The 23,741-nt window shown below is 40.1% G+C and overlaps 1 protein-coding gene across 1 annotated transcript in view; it reads left to right on the top strand.

Annotated features, from left to right (window-relative positions):
• Positions 1–23,741, top strand: part of KLHL32 (kelch like family member 32) — a gene marked incomplete at both ends in the record, with an annotated part of 177,836 nt that overhangs the window by 133,454 nt on the left and 20,641 nt on the right. Inside the window, one exon of the mRNA XM_079716580.1 lies at positions 22,872–22,930. Coding sequence (XP_079572706.1) covers positions 22,872–22,930 — 59 coding nt within the window. The remainder of the gene's footprint in view (positions 1–22,871; positions 22,931–23,741) is intronic.

Below are 23,741 nucleotides of genomic sequence, written 5' to 3' on the forward strand. Positions count from 1 at the left end.
CTGTATAGATATGCCCATTAGCATGTAATTTAAGATGTTAGAGATAGTCAGATTTTACAGGCTCCTCTAGCATTTGACATCGTGACCCAATTCACAAATGCTCCACATCATTTCTACTTGAAATTCATAATACTGAAGTAAAATAAGCATTAAATATCCTGCCGTTGTGCTTTAAAAGGTATGCTCTCCATTGTAAGATATTGTTTGTGAACTACTAAAAAGATCCTTTTTTTGTGAGTGAAAATGAATCCTGAGCTCATCTTGCAGAATAACTTACCTTTTCATTTTTGTCAAATGGCAGCAGGATAATAGGAAGCTATCCACAAAATTAGTGCTTTAAAACTGCAATAATAAGACAAATGGTACTGCATTTCCTCAAAAGCAGCACTTAGTGTTTTCTTGATTCTCTTGGTGAATGCTACATCTTTATTAAAGTCAGTGCTGGTTCATAGATAAATAAGAATAATTCAGCAAACACACTTCCTGCCCTCTAGGAGCTGACAATCAAAGAGTTTTTCAGGTGTTTCACTAATGAAAGAACATTTGTTAGGGCTTCTTTAACTCCCAAGAAGATATATTTATTTTCATCTTGATTAAATTTAGATGAAGTTTGTGTTGCCCCATTTTAAGTAACTTTAATTTATTCAAACCTACTAAAGGGACTTTACAATTAGAACGGTATAAAGCATTATTAACATTTTTAAAATGCAATGGCTGTAACTTTACTGTGCAAATATCATTTTACTTGCATCTAAAAAAATTGTATACAACATATTAGGAACTAATGGGGGCATGGCAGAGGCTGACTGTGGTGCTCTGAGGTCACAGATTGAGGGCACATGCAAGTGTGAAATTTGCTCCACTTCGACCAACCAGGAGATGCTGAGCAAGTTTCCTCACCTCCCTGAGTCTTGTTCCAGGCTAATGCCTGAGCCACAAAGACAGGTCCCACGCCGGGGCTTATAGTTTTTATTAAAATAAATAAATAAATAAATAAACATATTTATTTATTTATTTGTTTGTTTATTTATTTATTTATTTATGGCTGTGTTGGGTCTTCGTTGCTGCGTGCAGGCTTTCTCTAGTTGCGGTGAGCGGGGGCTACTCTTCATCGCGGTGCACGGGCTTCTTGTTGCGGTGGCTTCTCTTGCTGTGGAGCATGGGCTGTAGGCACGCAAGCTTCAGTAGTTGCGGGTCGCAGGCTCAGTAGTTGTGGCACGTGGGCTCTAGAGCGCAGGCTCAGTAGTTGTGGTGCATGGGCGTAGTTGCTCTGCAACATGTGGGATCTTCCCGGACCAGGGCTTGAACCCGTGTCCCCTGCGTTGGCAGGCAGATTCTTTTTTTTTTTTTTTTTTTTTTTTTCGGTATGTGGGCCTCTCACTGTTGTGGCCTCTCCCGTTGCGGAGCACAGGCTCCGGACACGCAGGCTCAATGGCCATGGCTCATGGGCCAAGCCGCTCCGCGGCATGTGGGATCCTCCCAGACCGGGGCACGAACCCGTGTCCCCTGCATCGGCAGGCGGACTCTCAACCACTGCGCCACCAGGGAAGCCCGGCAGGCAGATTCTTAACCACTTGCACCACCAGGGAGGTCCGGGCTCACAGTTTTTAAACAGATGATTACAGTAAAGTGTGTGGTGTGTGTGGGTGTGATGATAGACAGCTTTACAAGGTACAGAAGTAGTGTGAAGCAGGAAGTAATCAGTGCAGGGGCACGAGAGGCTTCTAAGAAGTTTGTGGCACCTTCAGCCTCCCTTGGCCTCAGGTCCATTGGCTGCTTCCCACTTGCCCATTTACCCCTCCCTGTGCTCAGGCTTGGGCTTCATGGTGCAACCATTTCAATAACTCTCTTGCCCTCTGGCAGGCACACACTGTTGGGCAAACCTAATGGTTCGCTTTGTGCCTGTACCCAGGCAGCTGAGCCCGGTGGGAGGAGGCCAGCTGACAGGAGGCTTGGCACATGTATCCACTCAGCCCCCAAGCCCTCTCTACAGCCTGCCACTAGGGTCTCATCCACTCTCCTTCACCAGCTGTAATGCCCTCACTCTCCTCAAACTCAGAGATAGAACCTTGCCTCCTGTTTCTCAGAACAAATGGATGTGAGGAGTTTCTGGCAGCAAATCAGGCGTGATGAGAAGGCGGTGGAGAGTATGAGGACACAGAGGGGCCAGAGGTGGTGTGCAAAGGGGCAGAAGGTGGGAAAGCACTGGCCAGGAGGGCGCAGAGGAGGGGGAGCTAAGGAAGGAGCTGAGAATGTGCGACGGGCAAGGCCGGAGGAGGAGGCGTGGTGTAGAAACCAAAGCCGAAGCCGAAGGGTGCGTGAGACGTGTCCAGTACTGTGGGGACATCTAAGTCCAGAATGCCTCCTCTGCAGTTTCAGTCAGGGACTGCTTGGTAATTTCAGTGAAAGTGGTTTCTGGAGAGCGAAAGAAGGTGGAAGCTAGAATGCAGTGGTTGAAGGTGTGGGTGGAGACTGAGGAAGTAACAGCTGCAGGTACATAGGCCACCTTTGCACAAAGCTGGGATTTCATCTAAACATGGCTCCCTGAACCTGAGCTTACCCAGCAACTTTCCGATTATTGTGCTCTGGCCGACAGGGAGAGACTGTGCTGTTTCTAGGTACACACATACTTCAGTCCAGGTGACAGCCATATTTTTCTTTTTCTTTTTTAAAAATTAATTAATTAATTTATTTATTTCCTGGCCACGCCGCACGGCACGTGGGATCTTAGTTCCCCGACCAGGGATCAAATCCGCGCCCCCTGCGTTGGGAGCGCAGAGTCTTAATCACTGGACCGCCAGGGAAGTTCCCGTATTTTTCATTATAAATTAATAAATAACATTTTGGCTTTAGGAAGAAAAAAGGAGGAAAGATGGAAGGAAAGAAAAAGAAGGAAGTTTGGCTGAGAGAAGAGAGAGTAGCTACGGAGGAAATCCAGGGTCAAAGGAGGGAACTGTTTTTGAGGATGTGAGCGCATTAAGCACATCTGTAGCTAAGGGGAATTAGTGAATTTGAAGTGAAGGGAGTAGGGGCGTCCTCTGGTTGGTAAATGCTGAGAGCAGCTCCTAGGTACCAGGAATGGGGATAAGTCTGGGGCGTAACAATATTGACCACAGACGCAGGGCCCCGAAGAAGCCAGAGGGAGTTTGGGAGGGGTTCAGTCTTGGACAGGAAGAAGAGAGACCCCTCCAGCTCCAGGGCAGGAGGCAATGCTGGATGTGGACCTAGGTAAGCTCAGAGAGGAGGGGCTTACCTAGGGAGGGACCTGCGGAGGGTCCTTGCCATGGAGTCAAGGGAGGGGCGGGGTTGTCTGTGGAGATCGTGCCGTGTCAGGACCAGGTAGAGGGCCTGAGGAGAGTGGCCTTGGGAAAAGCTGCTGAGAGAAAACAGAGGGAACTGACATGTTTAACAAAATTGCGTCAGAGCCCACACTAAGTTGGAAACCACGAAATTCTGGTATCCCAGTTTGCAAATTTCTGTTCTGTGTTTTGGTGGTGCTCAGCAGAGAACTGGAGAGGGAAAATCCTTGGATTCACTCACGATGGAAGGTTTTTAGGCTGGGAACAGCCCAGAGGATCCTACTGGAAGAGTTCAGCATGCTGGGATCCCAGTTAGGTGAGGGTCGAGGACTTAAGGTTTGCCTGAGGGAGAAATAAGTGTGTCGTGTTGTGGGAGCGGGTACCGGAGAGGGTCTGTTTGTTGCCCCTGGGAGAGGGTTCGGGCTTCATAGCTTGACACTCCACTTAAAACTTCCTAGTGGACTGGAATTCCACTAAGAGTGAAATCTTCTTTGTTGCTTCAGATCCCAGCAACCAGCTGGCCACAGCAGTTACTTTTTCTTCTCTGTTTTCACTTCTGCCCCAGCCTTTGCTACTCTCCATCTGAAAGAGATGAAAACAAAACCATTACAGTATTGTACTGAAATGGAAGCCAAACTGAAATGAACCATTCTACAAACCTTTTAAAAGAGCTCAGTGGTTTGAAGAAAGCAGTCGGATCACCTACATTCTCCAAAATAATTATCAAAGCTTTCATCCTAAACTGACTTGCCTTTATTCCGAAGTAGCACTTGGTTTCCCCTCACACTGCTCCTCAAGAGATGAGGCTTAAAGAGGTGAAATGATTTTTCTGGATCACACAGCAAGTATTTGACAAAGCTGGAATTTGATCTCTGTGTCTCTGGTGTTTGAAAACCATACTTTTTCCACGAAACCTCACAAACCAGTTACAACAAAGGTCTCAAAACAGGTGCTTATATTGTAAAAAGAACTTCCAAATGGCATGACTGAAAGTAAATGATACATAGAAGAGTAATCATACCTGGAGATTTGTGTAGAATCAGTAATCATTTGATTGTCTTTAATTGTTTAACTGACCATCTTTCTTCGGGCACAGAGCTGAGCTATATAATGTCTTCCTTTTTGTGTTTCTATAGTTTAGTTTCTAAAACATAAACAATAATATAAAGTTAAAATGCATACAGAGGGCTTCCCTGGTGGCACAGTGTTTGAGAGTCTGCCTGCCGATGCAGGGGACACGGATTCGTGCCCTGGTCTGGGAGGATTCCACATGCCGCAGAGCGGCTAGGCCCGTGATCCATGGCCGCTGAGCCTGCGCGTCCGGAGCCTGTGCTCCGCAACGGGAGAGGCCACAACAGTGAGAGGCCTGTGTACCGCAAAAAAAAAAAAAAAAAGTGTACAGAAACAGTGATAATATGGAGGTACTCTAAAGTACATTGGTTTAGATGAGAACATTGTTTTCTGAAAGGATTGCATATTAAAATATAGTAGTCTAGTGGCCTTTAAAATTGGTAGTTTAAGTAGTTAAAAAAACACCCATTGGCTCTAAGATTCCTCTCATGGTGATTACAGTCTTTGTTTATATGATCCATTTGTGTCTGTCTAGATGAATCTAGAAAAAGAAGGTAGAAAAAAGAGTGAGCTGAATTGCTCCATCTAAGAATACGAGAAATATGTCGTTTTCTTTATTCCCAAGAGGAGAGAAGAAAATTAAAGCTACTTTATGGAAATGGGGAATGGCTGAAGAATTTGGTTGATGGCAGGAAAGAGGAAAAAGATGCAACAAGAACACAGCAAAACCAGGACACTAGAGACAGGCAGAGGTGACCTTGAGAACTTAACCCTGCTAGGAGCGTTCAGAAATCTTTGGAGGCAGGATATCAACTTTCTACAGAATGAAGAATTGGAGTTAGAGCAAATTTTATTGAGATTTTAAAGGTCAGCTGACATCTGCATTGTGGTAGATTTTACCATCATTTATTAGTTCACTTATTTAAAATAACACATGGTGCATACTTTACATATTTTGGATTACAAGTTTATATTTGTTCACTCTAGGTGACATAAACATAATTTATATTTTCAAGTGCATCAACCTTTTCTTTATAGATATTTTGTAAATTTGAGACTTCCTTTGCGGATTTTGAATATATTAATAACCCATCCATTTGTGTGGTTTCCTCAAGTGTGACAGAAATAATATGGATACTAGTTTTAATTTGATGCCTGGATTAAGTATGCTTCTATTCAAGATGCTAATTTAGTAGAAAGATTCTTGGCTTTAATTGTTTATGTAGCATTATTAACACTCCCAAAATATGGACGGTTTAATATCATGTAAAAATAGATAATTAAAAAAAAAAAGATAATAAAAAGTTTATTTTTGCATTCGTTGTAAATATTCTCATGGTGTCCCTTTTATCAAGGAATATTAATGAGTTTGGCTCTTAAAAAATGACTCATATGAACTCACACCTACTGCTTTTGATAATTAGACTATGAGTGTAAAGTTTTTAGTCTTTTGAGAATTGGAGCAAATTTACAGAGGAGATGCTTAAACTATTAAACAAGGAAAAAGTCTTTGATACCTTATAAACCAGCCAGTAATTGTGGTTATTAGAAAAAAGAACTATAAGGAATCTATTTCAGACTACAAAATTCATTCATTTATTAATTCAGTATTTCATACTTATTTTTTCAATATTCAATACATACTCATTTGTGAAAGTGACAAGAAATTTTTATAAACAAACTACTACAGTATTTTTTTTTAATAAATTTATAAATTTATTTATTTTTGGCTGCATTGGGTCTTCGTTGCTGCACGCGGGCTTTCTCTAGTTGCGGCGAGCGGGGGCTACTCTTCGTTGTGGTGCGCAGGCTTCTCATTGCAGTGGCTTCTCTTGTTGTGGAGCACAGGCTCTAGGAGCGTGGGCTTCAGTAGTTGTGGCACGCCTGCTCAGTAGTTGTGGCTCGCGGGTTCTAGAGCACAGGCTCAGTAGTTGTGACTCACGGGCTTCGTTGCTCCGCGGCATGTGGGATCCTCCCGGGCCAGGGATCAAACCCGTGTCCCCTGCATTGGCAGGCGGATTCTTAACCACTGCGCCACCAGGGAAGCCCCACTACTACACTATTGTAGTAAACTTCCTGTATGGTTGGCCTCTTTACCGAGTACTCTTGTTCATCTGAAACCTATGAGAGAGGTCTCACTGTCTCCATTTTGCATGTGAGGACATGAACTTGGCTGTTAAATGGCTCCCCCAAGGATAGAGTCCTAAAGGAGCTGGGGGTGGAGGCTGACGGCACACATTTTGCTGAAATGCACCCCCTAGACTAGTGTGAAGCTGGCACTGCAGGCCTCCAAGAGAGCTGCAGAGAACTCAAGATAGTTTGCCACAATCCTGAACTGGCTCACAGAATTCCAGCCTGGAGCATCTTCCCTAAGAGCATGGACACGTTCAGTTCTTTGCATCCTGCTCTGTTCCAGTAAGGGTACTAGCACTGCATTAGGTACCACTCTTTTCTACTAAAGAGTTTAGTGTAGGACTCTCTATTTATCAACAGAGGTGTTTCTATCTCTGAAAAAAGAAGAAAAATTAGCAGAGCCACCAGACTTGAGCTACCCTGGCCAACGAATATTGAGAGCTGTTTTCCTAAACACTATTTTATGGACACTGTCAGCATTGGCTAGTTGTTGCTTTTGAACACAACGAGTTTAGGAGTTGATGACCTCTCAGTAGTGGAAACAGAGGTTGTTTGTTTGGCAGTCACCTGTCATCTCCTTGGCATGCACTCATCCATTTGTCACAATGTTTTGTGGGGAGTTGAACAGGGAAGCTTAAGAAAAATGCTTTACTCTTGTCTTGATGATAGAAAGCATTTCTCCCTGCTGGTAGCTTGGTGGTAACTTTTCATTCCTTCTGGCAGTTTTTAAAGACTTATTTGACTTTGGGGGAACCTGCCATATATCTTTAAGTCACAGTTCAGAAGTATAAGACAGGATTGTTCATTTTCAATTTTGGCTGAAAAGTCTTAACTTTGACTGTGGCACTTCAAAGTTAGGGAAAACTTGGCTTTAAAAATGGATGCTGATATGAGATGGCATATTTAATGACAGATGTATCTATAGAAAGCTGTTAAGATGCAGATTATCCCCCCTGGGGTGGGGGAGGGAGATCAAAACTGCCAATCTATAAAATATACTCAGTAGAGGAAGGCATGGAACCTGTCTTCGCAAGTGCTTTGATTGCAGGGGGCAGTATAGCAGCATGTGGCATCATAACCCAGAGCAGACAAATCAGCTTGATGACTTTCAAAGCCAGGAATACTGCTGCAGGCAAGGGTACTCCAGTCTAGGATAAATTAAAACATATAGAGACTATTAATAATTCCATATCTATTTTTGTATAGTCAAATCTGTATGCAAATCCTTAGCATCTCATTTCAGAAGATTAATCTAAAAGTAAAGAGTGTTATGTGAAGGGAATGTAATGATAAAGCTCTGAAAATGGGTAACATTGCTAGAGAAATGTGGGCTGCAAACGTGGATGCTTTTTTAAAATTTATCTTTTGTACTGAGAAGAAGTGTTTTTTTATTTATATGCTCATTTGTAAGTTATTTCAAAGGGGGAAAGCAATAGAACCAATTCTTAAGGTTTTCCCTTGTAATCCTGATTTGGCAAAAGTTACAGCACTTGGTTTTGTAGGTACCTCCTGCGGTTTAACATTCTAGAAGTAATCAACCAAGTAACTAACTAGGACTTTTATTTTTACCCCCAACTAGTAACCCAATATCTCATTTCTAAATATTGTCATGTGAGTGAAAATTTGTATGTAAGGGTAAGGAATCTAATTACTGAGTGCAGATTAAGGGGGAAAAAAACTGTATTATAAATGCATCTGTGAAAGACAGTAAATAGTAATTCTGAAAAGCATGAAGATAAATGGTGTGCCGTGCTTGGGAGAAAGGATGCAATAGCTGCATTCTAATCCATTGATTATACATTTAATCTATAATGGGCAGAGTCTGATACATATTGTAGTGTAAATATCTTCAAATAGTGTCATAAACAGATAGTTTATTGCAGTAGATATTAATTCTGTCCCATATTTCTAAAACAAGTAGAGAAACTGTCACAGTTTCAAAATAATGGGGGGAGTTCACCTCTGTTCCCTCTCATTTGGAGAAATAATTATAGGCGAGCTGGACGTTAATCTGGTGGTTATGGCCCAGATCAGAAGCACTTGGCAGTCATTTTAGCCCTGAAAACTTGTGAGATTTCAATAGATTTGATTATTCTTCCATAGTTATGCTAAGAAAGAGTTATTGGACATTCCATTTTTAATTAGATTTAAAAACAAGAAGGTTGGGGGGGGGAAGCAAACATACCTCTGTATTTATTTTGACATACATTTTGACTCTATGTAGGCATTTCAGCCTCAGCTTTCTTAAGTGTGTTATCCTTTTCTTTGATTTCATCTTTAAAAATGAGACATTTAGTGAGAAATCCAGAGAAGACTTTATTTGAGGGCAGGAAACTCATTCCTCTCTGTTCTTTATGGATTTCTTCTGTAGACAAAACTTTCCTTGATCTTAAAAGTGGTTGCAAGCTTCAGAGAGAACTTTAAAAAAAAAAAGCCTTCCAGTTAATAATAGCTATGGTCAATTACATGAAAGATATACTCTCCTTACTGGGACTGAATAAGAGAGTAATGTTTGGCCTGGACAGATTCCCTCTCCTTTATGTATGCATTAGTACTGATTGATTATCACACTTCAGTTAAGTTGATGCACTAATTCTTGGGTCTGGTTGACTTGACTTCTGGCCGTGGAGTTGATAGTAGTGACCCATTCAAAGTATTTGAACTGCCAAAGCAAAAATTATAGTGGACACAGTTAAACAGACAAGGAGGACTTTATTCAAGACTATTGCACTAGAGGAGAGAGACCAGAATGCAGTTTGAAATCAACTCCTCTGAAAAACAGTAGGGTTTTTCAGCACTGGGGTGGGCTAGTAGAAATATACTGAAGTACTTTTGGAAGAAGGTTGATCAGTGTGATGTGTTGAGCACATTCATTTACCCTAAGTTTGTAAATGTTTTTCTCTGCGGTTAGGCCATTTGTGTTTGCTGATTTGTACCCATCGGAGTTAGGCTCCTAGCCTGCACAGAAACTGGGAGATAGGAGCATTCTCTTCCTTGATGATAACATCTCAATGGCATGGCTCCCAGGTCTTTGAGGAAGATATTCCTGGGTTGTAAAATTTGCAAGAAGCTTCTTAAATGATTTCTTAAATGATTTATATCTCAAAGAGGCAGAGAGAAAGAATTTGCCAGTTTTTTTAAAATAAATGCTGTAAGTAAAGGGAGGTCAGGGGCCAGAGACAGGAAGAAGCCTGTCTAAAGTTCAGTTAAGCTGAGAGGAATGTTAAGGCCACCTTGGTCAATATTATAATAGTACACATTTTAAAGTTATTTTTTATTTTTTTATTTTAATTTTCTAGTTGAAGTACATTTGACATATAATACTATGGTAATTTCAGGTTTTACAGCATATTGATTCAACATTTATATACATTACCATGAGCACCATGATAAGTCTGTCACCATACAAAGTTATTGCAGTATTGTTGGCTGTATTCCCTATACTGTACATTACATCCCCATGACTTATTTTGTACCTCTTAATCCCCTTCACCTATTTCACCCAATCCTTCACCCCTTTCCCCTCTGGCGACCACCAGTTCTCTGTATCTATGAATCTGTTTGTTTTGTTTTGTTTGTTCGTTTGCTTTGTTTTTTAGATTCTACATGTAAGTGAAATCATACAGTATTTGTCTTTCTTGGTCTGACTATTTTCCTTAGCATAATACCCTCTAGATCCAACTGTGTTGTCACAAATATAAGGATTTCATTCTTTTTTATGGCTGAGTAATATTCCATTACACATATCACATCTTCCTTATTCATTCATCCATCAGTGGACACTTAGGTTTCTTCCATGTGTTGGCTATTGTAAATAATGCTGCAATGAACATAAACATAGGGGTGCATATGTCTTTTTGAATTAGTGTTCTCGTTTTCTTTGGATAAATACCCAGAAATGGAATTACTGGATGATAAGATAGTTCTGTTTTTAATTTATTGAGGAATTTCCATACTCTTCTCCATAGTGGCTGCAACAACCTAAATTCCCATCAACAGTGCACAAAAGTCCCCTTTTTCTACATCCTTGACAACACTTGTTATTTCTTGTCTTTTTGATAATAGCCATTTTGACATGTGTGAGGTGGTTTTGATTCATTTCCCTGTTGATTAGTGATGTTGAGCATCTTTTCATGTGTCTGTTGGCCATCTGTATTTCTTCCTTAGAAAAATATCTGTTCAGGTCGTCTGCTCATTTTTCAATCAGATTGTCTGTCTTTTTTTTTTTTTTTTTTTTTTGCGGTACGTGGGCCTCTCACTGTCGTGGCCTCTCCCATTGCAGAGCACAGGTTCCGGACACGCAGGCTCAGCGGCCATGGCTCACGGGCCTAGCCGCTCCGCGGCATGTGGGATCTTCCCGGACCGGGGCACGAACCCGTGTCCCCTGCATCGGCAGGCGGACTCTCAACCACTGCGCCACCAGGGAAGCCCCAGATTGTCTATTTTTTGATATTAAGTTGTGTGAGTTATTTATATATTTTGAATATTAACCCCTTATGGGATATATCATTTGCAAATATCTTCTCCCATTCAAGAGGTTGCCTTTTTGTTTTGTTGATGATTTCCCTTGCTGTGAAAAAGCTTTTTAGTTTGATATAGTCCTATTTGGTTTTTTTTTTTTTTTGCTTTTGTTTACGTTGACTGAAGAGGCAAATTCAAAAATATTGCTAAGAGTGATATCAAAGAGTGTATTGCCTATGTTGTCTTCTAGGAGTTTTTAGGGTTTCAGGTCTTACATTTAAGCCTTTAATCCACTTTGCGTTTACTTTTGTGTATGGTGTAAGAAAGTGGTCTAATTTCGTTCTTTTGCATGTACCTGTCCAATTTTACCAACACCATTTATCAATGAGACTGTGTTTTACCCAAAGTATATTTCTAGCTTCTTTATGATAGATTAATTGACAAAAGAAGCATGACTTTCTTTCTGGGCTCTCTATTTTGTTCCATTGATCTATGTGTCTGTTTTTATGCCAGTGCCATACAGTTTTGATAACTATAGCTGTGTAGTACAGTTTGAAATTAGGGAGTGTGATACCTCCAGCTTTGTTCTTCTTTCTTAAGATTGCTTTGGTTATTTGGGGTCTTTTGTAGTTTGTTACAAATTTTAGGATTATTTATTCCAGTTCTATAAAAACTGACATTGGTATTTTCTTTTTCTTTCTTTCTTTTGAATTTTTGAATTTTATTTTATTTATTTTTTTATACAGCAGGTCCTTATTAGTTATCCATTTTAAACATATTAGTGTATACATGTCAATCCCAATCTCCCAATTCATCACACCACCACCACCACCACCACCACCACCACCACTACCACTTTCCCCCCTTGGTGTCTATACGTTTGTTCTCTACATCTGTGATTCTGTTTCTGTCCTGCAAACTGGTTCATCTGTACCATTTTTCTAGGTTCCACATATATGCATTAATAAACGATATTTGTTTTTCTCCTTCTGACTTACTTCACTCTGTATGACAGTTTCTAGATCTATCCACATCTCTACAAATGACCCAGTTTTGTTCCTTTTTATGGCTGAGTAATATCCCATTGTATATATGTATCACATCTTATTTATCCATTCGTTTGTCAAAGGGCATTTAGGTTGCTTCCATGACCTGGCTATTGTAAATAGTGCTGCAATGAACATTGGGGTGCATGTGTCTGTTTGAATTATGTTTTTTTTCTGGGTATATGCCCAGTAGTGGGATTGCTGGGTCATATGGTAATTCTATTTTTAGTTTTGTAAGGAACCTGCATACTGTTCTCCACAGTGGCTGTATCAATTTACATTCCCACCAACAGTGCAAGAGGGTTCCCTTTTCTCCACACCCTCTCCACCATTTGTTGTTTGTAGATTTTCTGATGATGCCCATTCTGACTGGTGTGAGTTGATACCTCATTGTTGTTTTGATTTGCATTTCTCTAATAATTAGTGATGTTGAGCAGCTTTTCATGTGCTTCTTGGCCATCTGTATGTCTTCTTTAAAAAAGTGTCTATTTAGGTCTTCTGCCCATTTTTTGATTGGATTGTTTGTTTCTTTAATATTGAGCTGCATGAGATGTTTATATATTTTGGAGATTAATCCTTTGTCCTTTGATTCGTTTGCAAATATTTTCTCTCATTCTGAGGGTTGTCTTTTAGTCTTGTTTGTAGTCCTTTGCTTTGCAAAAGCTTTTAAGTTTCATTTGGTCCCATTTGTTTATTTTTGTTTTTATTTCCATTACTGTAGGAGGTGGATCAAAAAAGATCTTGATGTGATTTATGTCAAAGAGTGTTCTACATATGTTTTCCTCTAAGAGTTTTATAGTGTCTGGTCTTACATTTAGGTCTCTAATACATTTTGAGTTTATTTTTGTGTATAGAGTTAGGGAGTGTTCTAATTTCATTCTTTTATATGTAGCTGTTCAGTTTTCCCAGCACCACTTATTGAAGAGACTGACTTTTCTCCATTGTATATCCTTGCCTCCTTTGTCATAGATTAGTTGACCATAGGTGCGTGGGTTTATCTCTGGGTTTTCTATTCTGTTCCATTGATCTATATTTCTGTTTTTGTGCCAGTACCATACTGTCTTGATTACTGTAGCTTTGTAGTATGGTCTGAAGTCAGGGAGTCTGATTCCTCCAGCTCCATTTTTTTTCCCTCAAGACTGCTTTGGATGGGCTTCCCTGATGGCACAGTGGTTGAGAATCTGCCTGCCAATGCAGGGGACATGTGTTCGAGCCCTGGTCTGGAAAGATCCCACATGCCGTGGAGCAACTAAGCCCATGCACCACAACTACTGAGCCTGCACTCTGGAGCCCGTGAGCCCCAACTACTGAAGACTGCACACCTAGAGCTGCAGGCTCCGCAACAAGAGAAGCCACTGCAATGAGAAACCTGCACACCGCAATGAAGAGTAACCCCCTGCTCGCCACAACTAGAGAAGAGCCCGTGCGCAGCAACAAAGACCCAACACAGCCCAAAATAAATAAATAAATAAATTTATTAAAAAAAAAAAAAAGACTGTTTTGGCTATTCAGGGTCTTCTGTGTCTCCATACAAATTTTAAGATTTTTTTGTTCTACTTCTGTAAAAAATGCCACTGGTAATTTGATAGGGATTGCATTGAATCTTAGATTGCTTTGGGTAGTATAGTCATTTTCACAATATCGATTCTTCCAATCCAAGAACATGGTATGTCTCTCCATCTGTTTGTGTCATTTTTGATTTCCTTCATCAGTGTCTTATAGTTTTCTGAGTACAGGTCTTTTACCTCCTTAGGAGGGTTTATTCCTACATATTTTATTCTTTTTGTTGCAATGGTGAATGGGATTGTTTCCTTAATTTCTCTTTCTGATCTTTTGTTTTTAGTGTATAGGAATGCAAGAGATTTCTGTGCATTAATTTTGTATCCTGTAACTTTACCAAATTCATTGATTAGCTCTAGTAGTTTTCTGGTGGCATCTTTAGGATTATCTACGTACAGTATCATGTCATCTGCAAATAGTGACAGTTTTACTTCTTCTTTTCCAATTTGTATTCCTTTTATTTGTTTTTCTTCTCTGATTGCCGTGGCTAGGACTTCCAAAACTATGTTGCATAACAGTGGTGAGAGTGGACATCCTTGTCTTGATCTTACAGGAAATGCTTTCAGTTTTTCACCATTGAGAGTGATGTTTGTTGTGGGTTTGTCTTATGGCCTTTATTATGTTGAGGTAGGTTCCCTCTATGCCCACTTTCTGTAGAGTTTTTTTTTTTATCACAAATGGGTGTTGAATTTTGTCAAAAGCTTTTTTCTGCATCTATTGAGATGATCATATTGTTTTTATTCTTCAATTTCTAATATGGTGTATCACATTGATTGATTTGCATATATTGAAGAATCCTTGTATCCCTGGGATAAATCCCACTTGATCATGGTGTATGATCTTTTTACTGTGTTGTTGGATTCTGTTTGCTAGTATTTTATCGAATATTTTTGCATCTGTATTCATCAGTGATATTGGTCTGTAATTTTCTTTTTTTGTAGTATCTTTGTCTGGTTTTGGTATCAGGGTGATGGTGGCCTCATAGAATGAGTTTGCAGAGGAGTGTTCCTTCCTGTGAAAATTTTTGGAAGAGTTTGAGAAGGATGGGTGTTAGCTCTTCTCTAAATGTTTGATAGAATTCACGTGTGAAGCCATCTGGTCCTGGCCTTTTGTTTGTTGGAAGATATTTAATCACAATTTCAATTTCATTAGTTGTGATTGGTCTGTTCATATTTTCTACTTCTTCCTGGTTCAGTCTTGGAAGGTTATGCCTTTCTAAGAATTTGTCCATTTCTTCCAGGTTGTCCATTTTATTGGCACAGAGTTGCTTGTAGTAGTGTCTTAGGATGCTTTGTATTTCTGCAGTGTCCATTGTAACTGCTCCTTTTTCATTCTAATTTTATTGATTTGAGTCCTATCCCTCTTTTTATTGATGAGTCTGGCTAAAGGTTTATCAATTTTGTTTATCTTCTTAAAGAACCAGCTTTTAGTTTTATTGACCTTTGCTATTGTTTTCTTTGTTTCTATTTCATTTATTTCTGCTCTGATCTTTATGTTTTCTTTTCTTCTAGTAATTTTGAGTTTTGGTTATTCTTCTTTCTCTAGTTCCTTTGGATGTTGTAAGGTTAGATTGTTTATTTGAGATTTTTTTTGTTTCTTGAGGTAGGCTTGTATTGCTATAAACTTAACTCTTAGAATTGCTTTTGCTGCATCCCATAGGTTTTGGATCGTCCTGTTTTCATCGTAATTTGTCTCTAGTTATTTTTTGATTTCCTCTTTGATTTCTTCAGTGATCTCTTGGTTATTTAGTAACATATTATTTAGCCTCCATGTGTTTGTGTTTTTTATGGTTTTTTCCCCTAATTGATTTCTAATCTCATAGGGTTGTGGTCCGAGAAGTTGCTTGATATAATCTCAATTTTCTTAAATTTACCGAGTCTTGATTTGTGACCCAAGATGTAATCTATCATGGAGTATGTTCCACGTGCACTTGAGAAGAAAGTGTAATCTGCTGTTTTTGGATGAAATGTCTTATAAATGTCAATTAGATCTATCTGGTGTATTGTGTCATTTAAAGCTTGTGTTTCCTTATTAATTTTCTGTCTGGATGATCTGTCCATTGGTGTAAGTGAGGTGTTAAAGTCCCCCACTATGATTGAGTTACTGTCAGTTTCCTCTTTTATAGCTGTTAGCAGTTGCCTTATGTATTGAGGTGCTCCTATGTTGTGTGCATATATATTTATAATTGTTATATCTTCTTCTTGGATTGATCGCTTGATCATTATGTAGTGTCCTTCCTTGTCTCTTGTAACATTCTTTATTTTAAAGTCTATTTTATGTGATATGAGTATTGCTACTCCAGCTCTCTTTTGATTTCCATTTGCATGGAATATCTTTTTCCATCCCCTCGCTTTCAGTCTGTATGTGTCCCTAGGTCTGAAGTGGGTTTCTTATAGACAGCATATATGTGGGTCTTGTTTTTGTATCCATTCAGTGAGCTTGTGTCTTTTGGTTGGAGCATCATTTAATCCATTCACGTTTAAGGTAATTATCGATATGTATGTTCCTTTTACCATTTTATTAATTGTTTTGGGTTTGTTTTTGTAGGTCCTTTTCTTCTCTTGTGTTATTCACTTAGAGAAGTTCCTTTTGCATTTGTTGTAGAGCTGGTTTGATGGTGCTGAATTCTCTTGGCTTTTGCTTGATTTCTCTCTCGAATCTGAATGAGATCCTTGCCAGGTAGGGTAATCTTGGTTGTAGGTTCTTCCCTTTCATCGCTTTAAATATATCATGCAACTGCCTTCTGGCTTGTAGAGTTTCTCCTGAGAAATCAGTTGTTAACCTTATGGGAGTTCCCTTGTATATTATTTGTCATTTTTCCCTTGTTGCTTTCAATAATTTTTCTTTGTCTTTAATTTTTGTCAGTTTGATTACTGTGTGTCTCAGTGTGTTTCTCCTTGGGCTTATCCTGCCTGGGACTCTCTGTGCTTCCTGGACTTGGGTGGCTACTTCCTTTCCCATGTTAGGGAAATTTTCGACTATAATCTCTTCAAATATTTTCTCGGGTCCTTTCTCTCTCTCTTCTCCTTCTGGGACCTCTATAATGCAAATGTTGGTGCATTTAATGTTGTCCCAGAGGTCTCTTAGGCTGTATTCATTTCATTTCATTCTTTTTTCTTTATTCTGTTCCACGGCAGTGAATTCCACCATTCTGTCTTCCAGGTCACTTATCCGTTCTTCTGCCTCAGTTATTCTGCTATTGATTCCTTCTAGTGTATTTTTCATTTCAGTTATTGTTTTGTTCATCTCTGTTTGTTTGTTCTTTAATTCTTCTAGGTGTTTGTTCTTTAATTCTTCTAGGTCTTTGTTAAAGCTTTCTTGCATCTTCCCGATCTTTGCCTCCATTCTTTTTTCTAGGTCCTGAATCACTTCATTGTCATTATTCTGAATTCTTTTTCTGGAAGGTTGCCTATCTCTACTTCATTTAGTTGTTTTTCTGGGGTTTTATCTTGTTCCTTCATCTGGTACATAGCCCTCTGCCTTTTCATTTTGTCTATCTTTCTGTGAGTGTTGTTTTCCTTCCCCAGGCTGCAGAATTGTAGCTCGTCTTGCTTCTCCTGTCTGCCCTCTGGTGGATGAGGCTATCTAAGAGGCTTATGCAAGCTTCCTGATGGGAGGGACTGGTGGTGGGTAGAGCTGGCTGTTGCTCTGTTGGGCAGAGCTCAGTAAAACTTTAATCTGCTTGTCTGCTGATGGATGGGACTTGCTTCCCTCTTTCCTGGTTGTTTGGCCTGAGGTGACCCAACACTGGAGACTACCCAGCTCTTTGTTGGGGCTAATGGTGGAATCTGGGAGGGCTCATGCCAAAGAGTACTTCCCAGAACTTCTGCTGCCAGTGTCCTTGTCCCCACAGTCAGACACAGCTACCCCCTGCCTCTGCAGGAGACCCTCCAACACTAGCAGGTAGGTCTGGTTCAGTCTCCTATGGGGTCACTGCTCCTTCCCCTGGGTCCTGATGCACACACTACTTTGTGTGTGCCCTCCAAGAGTGGAGTCTTTGTTTCCCGCAGTCCTGTTGAAGTCCTGCAGTCAAATCCCACTAGCCTTCAAAGTCTGACTCTCTTGCAATTCCTCCTCCCATTGCTGGACCCCCCAGGTTGGGAAGCCTGATATGGGGCTCAGAACCTTCGATCCAGTGGGTGGACTTCTGTGGTATAAGTGTTCTCCCGTTTGTGAGTCACCCACCCAGCATTTATGGGATTTGATATTATTGTGATTATGCCTGTCCTACTGTCTCACTGCAGCTTCTCCTTTGTCTTTGGATGTGGGGTATCTTTTTTGGTGAGTTCCAGTGTCTTCCTGTCGATGATTGTTCAGCAGTTAGTTGTGACTCTGGTGCTCTCGCGAGAGGGAGTCGCCATTGGTATTTTGATAGGGATTGCATTGAATCTGTAGATTGCTTTGGGTAGTATGGAATTTTAACAATATTAATTCTTCTAATCCATGAGTAAGTATGGTATGTCTTTCCATTTATTTGTGTTATCTTCATTTTCTTTCATCAGTATCTTATAGTTTTCAGAAGTACAGGTGTTTTCCTCCTTGGTTAAATTTATTCCTAAGTATTTTATTCTTTTTGATGCAGTTGAAAATGGGATTTTCTTTATTTTTTTTTCTGATAGTTTGTTATTAGTGTACATAGATGCAGAAGATTTATGTATGTGAATTTTGTATCCTGCAAATTTACTGAAGTCATTTATTAGTTCTAATAGTCTTTTGGTTGGAGCCTTTAAGATTTTCTGTATATAAGTATCGTGTCATCTGCAAATAGTGACAGTTTTACCTATTCCTTTCCAATTTGAATGCCTCCTCTGTCTCTCTCTCTCTCTGTGTCTCTCTCTCTCTCTCTCTATCTCATTGCTAGCGCTAGGGTTTCTAATACTGTGTTAAATAACAGTGGCAAGAGTGGGCATCCTTATCTTCTCCCTGATCTTAGAGGAAAATATTTCAGCTTTTTACCTTGGAGTATTATGTTAGCTGTGGGTTTGTCATATGTAGTCCTTTTTACGGTGAGGTATGTTCCCTCTATACCCACTCTGTTCTGAGAGTGTTTAACATAAATCGATGTTGAATTTTGTCAAATTCTTTTTCTTCATCTATTGCGTGTTTGTGTTTTTTCCAGTTTTCTTCTTATAATTGATTTCTAGTTTCATACTGTTGTGGTCAGAAAAGTAGCTTGATAATGATTTCAATCTCCTTAAATTTATTGAGACTTTTTTGTGGACTAACGTGATTTATCCTGAAGAATGATCCATGTGCACTTGAAAAGAATGTGTATTCTGCTGGTTTTGGATGAAACGTTCTGTATATCTATTAAGGCTGTATGGCCTAATGTGTCATTTAAGGGCAATATTTCCTTACTGATTTTCTGTCTAGATCATCTATCCATTGATGCAAGTGGGGTGTTAAAGTCCCCTACTATTGTATTACTGTCAATATCTCCTTCATGTATGTTAATATTTGCTTTATGTATTTAGGTGCTCCTATGTTGGGTGCATAAATATTTATGTGTCATATGCTCTTGTTGGATTGATGCCTTTATTATTACATAACACCTTTTTTGTCTCTTGTTGCAGTCTTTGTTTTAAAGTCTATTTTGTATGATATAAGTATTGCTATCCCAACTTTCTTTTCATTTCCATTTCCATGGAGTATGTTGTTCCATCCCTTCACTTTTAGTCTGTGTTTATCTTTAGATCTGGAGTGATTCACCTATAGGTAGTGTGTGTGTGTGTGTATATGTGTGTGTGTGTGTGTATATATATATATATCTTGTTTTTTTATCCATTCAGTTACCCTGTCTTTTGATTGGATCACTTAGTCTATTGATAGGTATGCACTTATTGCTATTTTGCTAATTTTTTCTGGTTGTTTTTATAGTTCTTCCCTCTTCTTTCTTCTTCTCTTGTTCTCTTCCCTTGTGACTTTCTTTAGTAATATATTTGCTTCCCTTACTTTTTATTTTTTGTGTATTTGTTATAGGTTTTTGTTTTTTGGTTACCATGAGGTTCCTATAGTAACAATCTATGTATATAGCTGTTTATTTTAAATTAATGGTCACTTAAGTTTGAGTGCATTCTAAAAGCACTGGATTTTTGTCCATCCTCCACATTTTATGTTTTTGATGTTATCTTTTACATCTTTTTATTTTGTGTGTCACTTAACTAATTATTTTAGATATAGATGATTTTACTACTTCTGTCTTTTAACCTTCATACTAGCTTTGTAGGTGGTTCTTATCCACCTTTACTGTATGTTTGCTTTTACCAGTGAGATTTTTTCTTTCATAATTTTCTTGTTTCTAGTTATGGCCTTTTCTTTTTTGCTTGAAGAAGTTCCCTTAACATTTCTTGTAATGTTGGTTTAGTGGTGATGAACTCCTTTAGCTTTTTTTTTTTTTTTGGCGGTACGTGGGCGTCTCACTGCTGTGGCCTCTCCCGTTGCGGAGCACAGGCTCTGGATGTGCAGGCTCAGCGGCCATGGCTCATGGGCCCAGCCGCTCCGCGGCATGTGGAATCTTCCCAGACCGGGACACGAACCTGTGTCCCCTGCATCAGCAGGCGGACTCTCAACCACTGTGCCACCAGGGAAGCCCTCCTTTAGCTTTTATTTGTGTAGTAAACTCTTCAGTTCTGAAAGATACTACTTCAATTCTGAAAGATAAACTTGCCAGGTAGTGTCTTCTTGGTTGTAAGTTTTTTCCTTTCAGTACTTTGACTATATTGTGCCAATTCCTTCTGGACTATAAATTTTCTGCTGAAAACTCAGCTCATTATCTTATGGGGGTTCCCTTGTAAGTAACTAGTTGTTTTTCTCTTGCTGCTTTTAATATCTTCTCTTTATCTTTAACTTTTGACATTTTAATTGTAATGTGTCTTGGTGTGGGTCTCTTTGGTTTCATCTTGTTTGGGACTCTGTGCTTCATGGACTTGGATGTCTGTTTCCTTCATCAGGTTAGGGAAGTTTTTTAACCATTATTTCATCAAATAGGTTTCCTGTCCCCATTTCTCTCTTTTCTCCTTCTGGGACCCCTTTGTTGTGAATTTTAGTAAGCTTGATGTTGTTCCAGAGGTCCCTTAAACTATCTGCATTTTTTTAAACTCTTTTTTCTTTTTGATGTTCTGATTGAATGATTTCCACCACCTTGTCTTCCAGATGGTTGATCCATTCTTCTGCATCTGCTGTTGGTTCTCTCTGGTATATTTTTCATTTCAGTTATTGTATTCTTCAGTTCTGATTGGTTTTGTTTTACATTTTCTACCTCTTTGTTGAAAGTTCTCATTGTGTTCCTCCATTCTTCTCCTGAGTTTGGTGAGCATGATTTTGGCTATTCCTTTGAATTCTTTATCTGGTAATTTGCTTATCTCCATATTGTTTCGTTCTGTTTCTGAGGATTTGTCTTGTTCTTTTGTTTGGAAGATATTTATTTGTCTCTTCGTTTTGCCTAACTCTCTGTGGTTGTTGCTTTGTATTAGGTATATCAGCTAGGTCTCTCCATTTGAAAGAGTGGCCTTATGTAGGTGTCCTACGGGGCCCAGTGGTGCAATCTCCCCTGCTTACCAGAGCCAGGAACTCTAGGGGTTTCCCCTGTGTGGGATACCTGTGCTTTCCTGTTTTGTTTGGGCTGTGATTGGTGCAGGTGTGCTGGTGGGTGGGGCTGGCCCCCGGCATGAGTGGCTGCAAGGCCTGGCCATGACTGTTACAGGTGCACTGTTTATGGGACTGGTGTGAAGTGTGTCAGATACCTTGGTGAGACACCGGTCAGTGCTGGCTGGAGCAGCTCACTTGATAGGGTGAGGCAGGAGCTGCTTTGGAGTGGCCAGCTGAGACAGGCCGGTTGGGCAGGGCTGATCCTCAAGGGATGCTGGGGCAGGATGGATGGTGTTAGCTAGGTCGACTGAGTGTGACAAAAATGGTGCCCACCTGTGCTGGGCCAGCTAGGTGGAGGGAAAGTAAAAAAATGCCTGCCAGCACTTCTGTCCCTAGAGGAAGTTCCACCAGATTGTTGCTCCTCTGGCACATGCCCTAAAATTAGTCAGTGAATCTCCTTCTTATATGACCCAGGTACTTTTCAAGCTGCTGCCTTTGCACTGGGACTTGGAGTGAGTGAGTTTGTGTCCAAGCCCTTTAAGAGCAGTCTTGGTTTTCCCCATCCCTCTGGCTCTCCTGAATATAATCCTCACTGGGTTTCAAAGCTGCACATTATTGGGGCCTGTTTCCTGGTGCAGGTCCTCTGGGCTGGGAATCCCAATGTGGGGCTCAGACCCCTTGCTCATCAGGGGCGACCACCACTGTGGTTGTGATATCCCTCCTACTTGTGGTTGCTGTACCCAGTGTGTGAGTTCTGACTAGGCTACATCTGTGTCCCTACTTCTCATCTCAATATCCTTAGTTGCAGAAAATCTGTTCTGCTAGTCTTCAGGTCATTCTCAGAGATTTGTAGTTACCGTTTTGGTGTGTTTGTGGGAGGAGGTAAGCTCAGGATCTTCCTACTCTGCTTTCTATTTTTTTTTTTTTTTTGTGGTACATGGGCCTCTCAGTGTTGTGGCCTCTCCCATTGCGGAGCACAGGCTCCGGACGCGCAGGCTCAGCGACCATGGCTCACGGGCCCAGCCGCTCCATGGCATGTGGGATCTTCCTGGACCGGGGCATGAACCCGTGTCCCCTGCATCGGCAGGCAGACTCTCAACCACTGCACCACCAGGGAAGCCCAGGAGCACTACTTTTTAATGTGACCACTGGGAAGTTTAAAATGGCATATGTAACTCCTGTTTATGGTTCTTACTATATTCTGTTGGACAGCAGTGGCTCTAGATCTCTTTTGATAAGTAATGTCTTTTCTTAGATATGGGTCTTCCAAAGAGACATCAAGATATCACTATGTTAGTGCACATAAGACTAGAGCTGTAAAATTACCAAGGTAGCTAAGGACAAGACTTTTCCATATAACTCTGCCCCTGGCATAAACTGTATAGAGATTTGTCTAAGTGCGCTATGCTTGCTCCCACTCCCTCACCATACTTTGCCCTTCATTCTGGCCATGCAGAGCAGCTTGACAAAATTGGGGGCCTCCTGGAAATCTCAGCATACTTGTTGCTTGCTCTCAGCTGGCTCGCTTCTGAAATGTTTCTTGAAAACGCAACTGCTTCAACAATAAGCTTCTTAATTATGTCGTGGGTTCACCACGAGGGTATACAAACAGACCCTCAGCAGTAGCTAATTTTCCTTTAATTGTATCTCATTCTCATGTTGGAATATCCCATTTCTTATTCATGAAAGCCTAACACGTGTTAATCCATTACAGGTGGAGTAACTAACACGGCACAATATCAGAACAGACTAATGGCATATGAACCTAACCAGGTAAGACTCATATAAGAAAAGCTCATTACCTTAATTAAAATGAATTTTTAAAGATTGCTACAGTAATTAGGAGTTGGAATGCCAAGTCTGTACACACACATGCAACTTAAACTTACATAGAGAAAAGGAAGCATCTGGATAAACTGCTTTTTGGTTGCCTTTTTTTTTTCTCATAAAACACAGAATTTCAGCTCTTTTTGTTTTATGCTATACTCAGCTCTCAACTTTTTCAGAGTTTTGCATAATGTAGGAAAAAGGGAAAATATATTGATGAGTTAAATGCCCTTATTACCATTTATCTCAAGTGGCTGTTCATCATTGAGGCATCCTGAGAAAGGATTTGGATTGTCCTGTTGCCACCTCCTTTTAGAAGGCCTGTCATTCTAGGAGGGGAACGTGCTTATGGTTTCCTTATTCCCAAATAAAGTGATAACTTTTATTTAGCTCTATATAGCCAACATATCCCAGGACAGTATGTAGGACAAATCTGAAGGAGCAGTATCTGAAGAGTTGGCGCACGTTTTTCATCTAAGAGCTGGGCCTGCACTGGGAGCATTTTGATGGTGCCTGTCCCTTCTATCCACTTTTCATGCACACTTAATGACTTTTCTTTCCCCCAAAGAAGAACTATTTTTATTCTCTTTTCCTTCTACCAAAGTATCTGTAACTGTGGCACATGTTTGCTGAATTTTGTCATTTCTATGATTTTGGCAATGTAAGTACTTTTCATGATTTTGACAGTATTCCAGAATGATTTGATTTGGAGGTTTCATCTTCATCAGCTGAAGATAATGGAACACAAAACAACAGG

The sequence above is a fragment of the Hyperoodon ampullatus genome (assembly GCF_949752795.1).
Source record: "Hyperoodon ampullatus genome assembly, chromosome: 12".
Lineage (NCBI taxonomy): Eukaryota > Metazoa > Chordata > Mammalia > Artiodactyla > Ziphiidae > Hyperoodon > Hyperoodon ampullatus.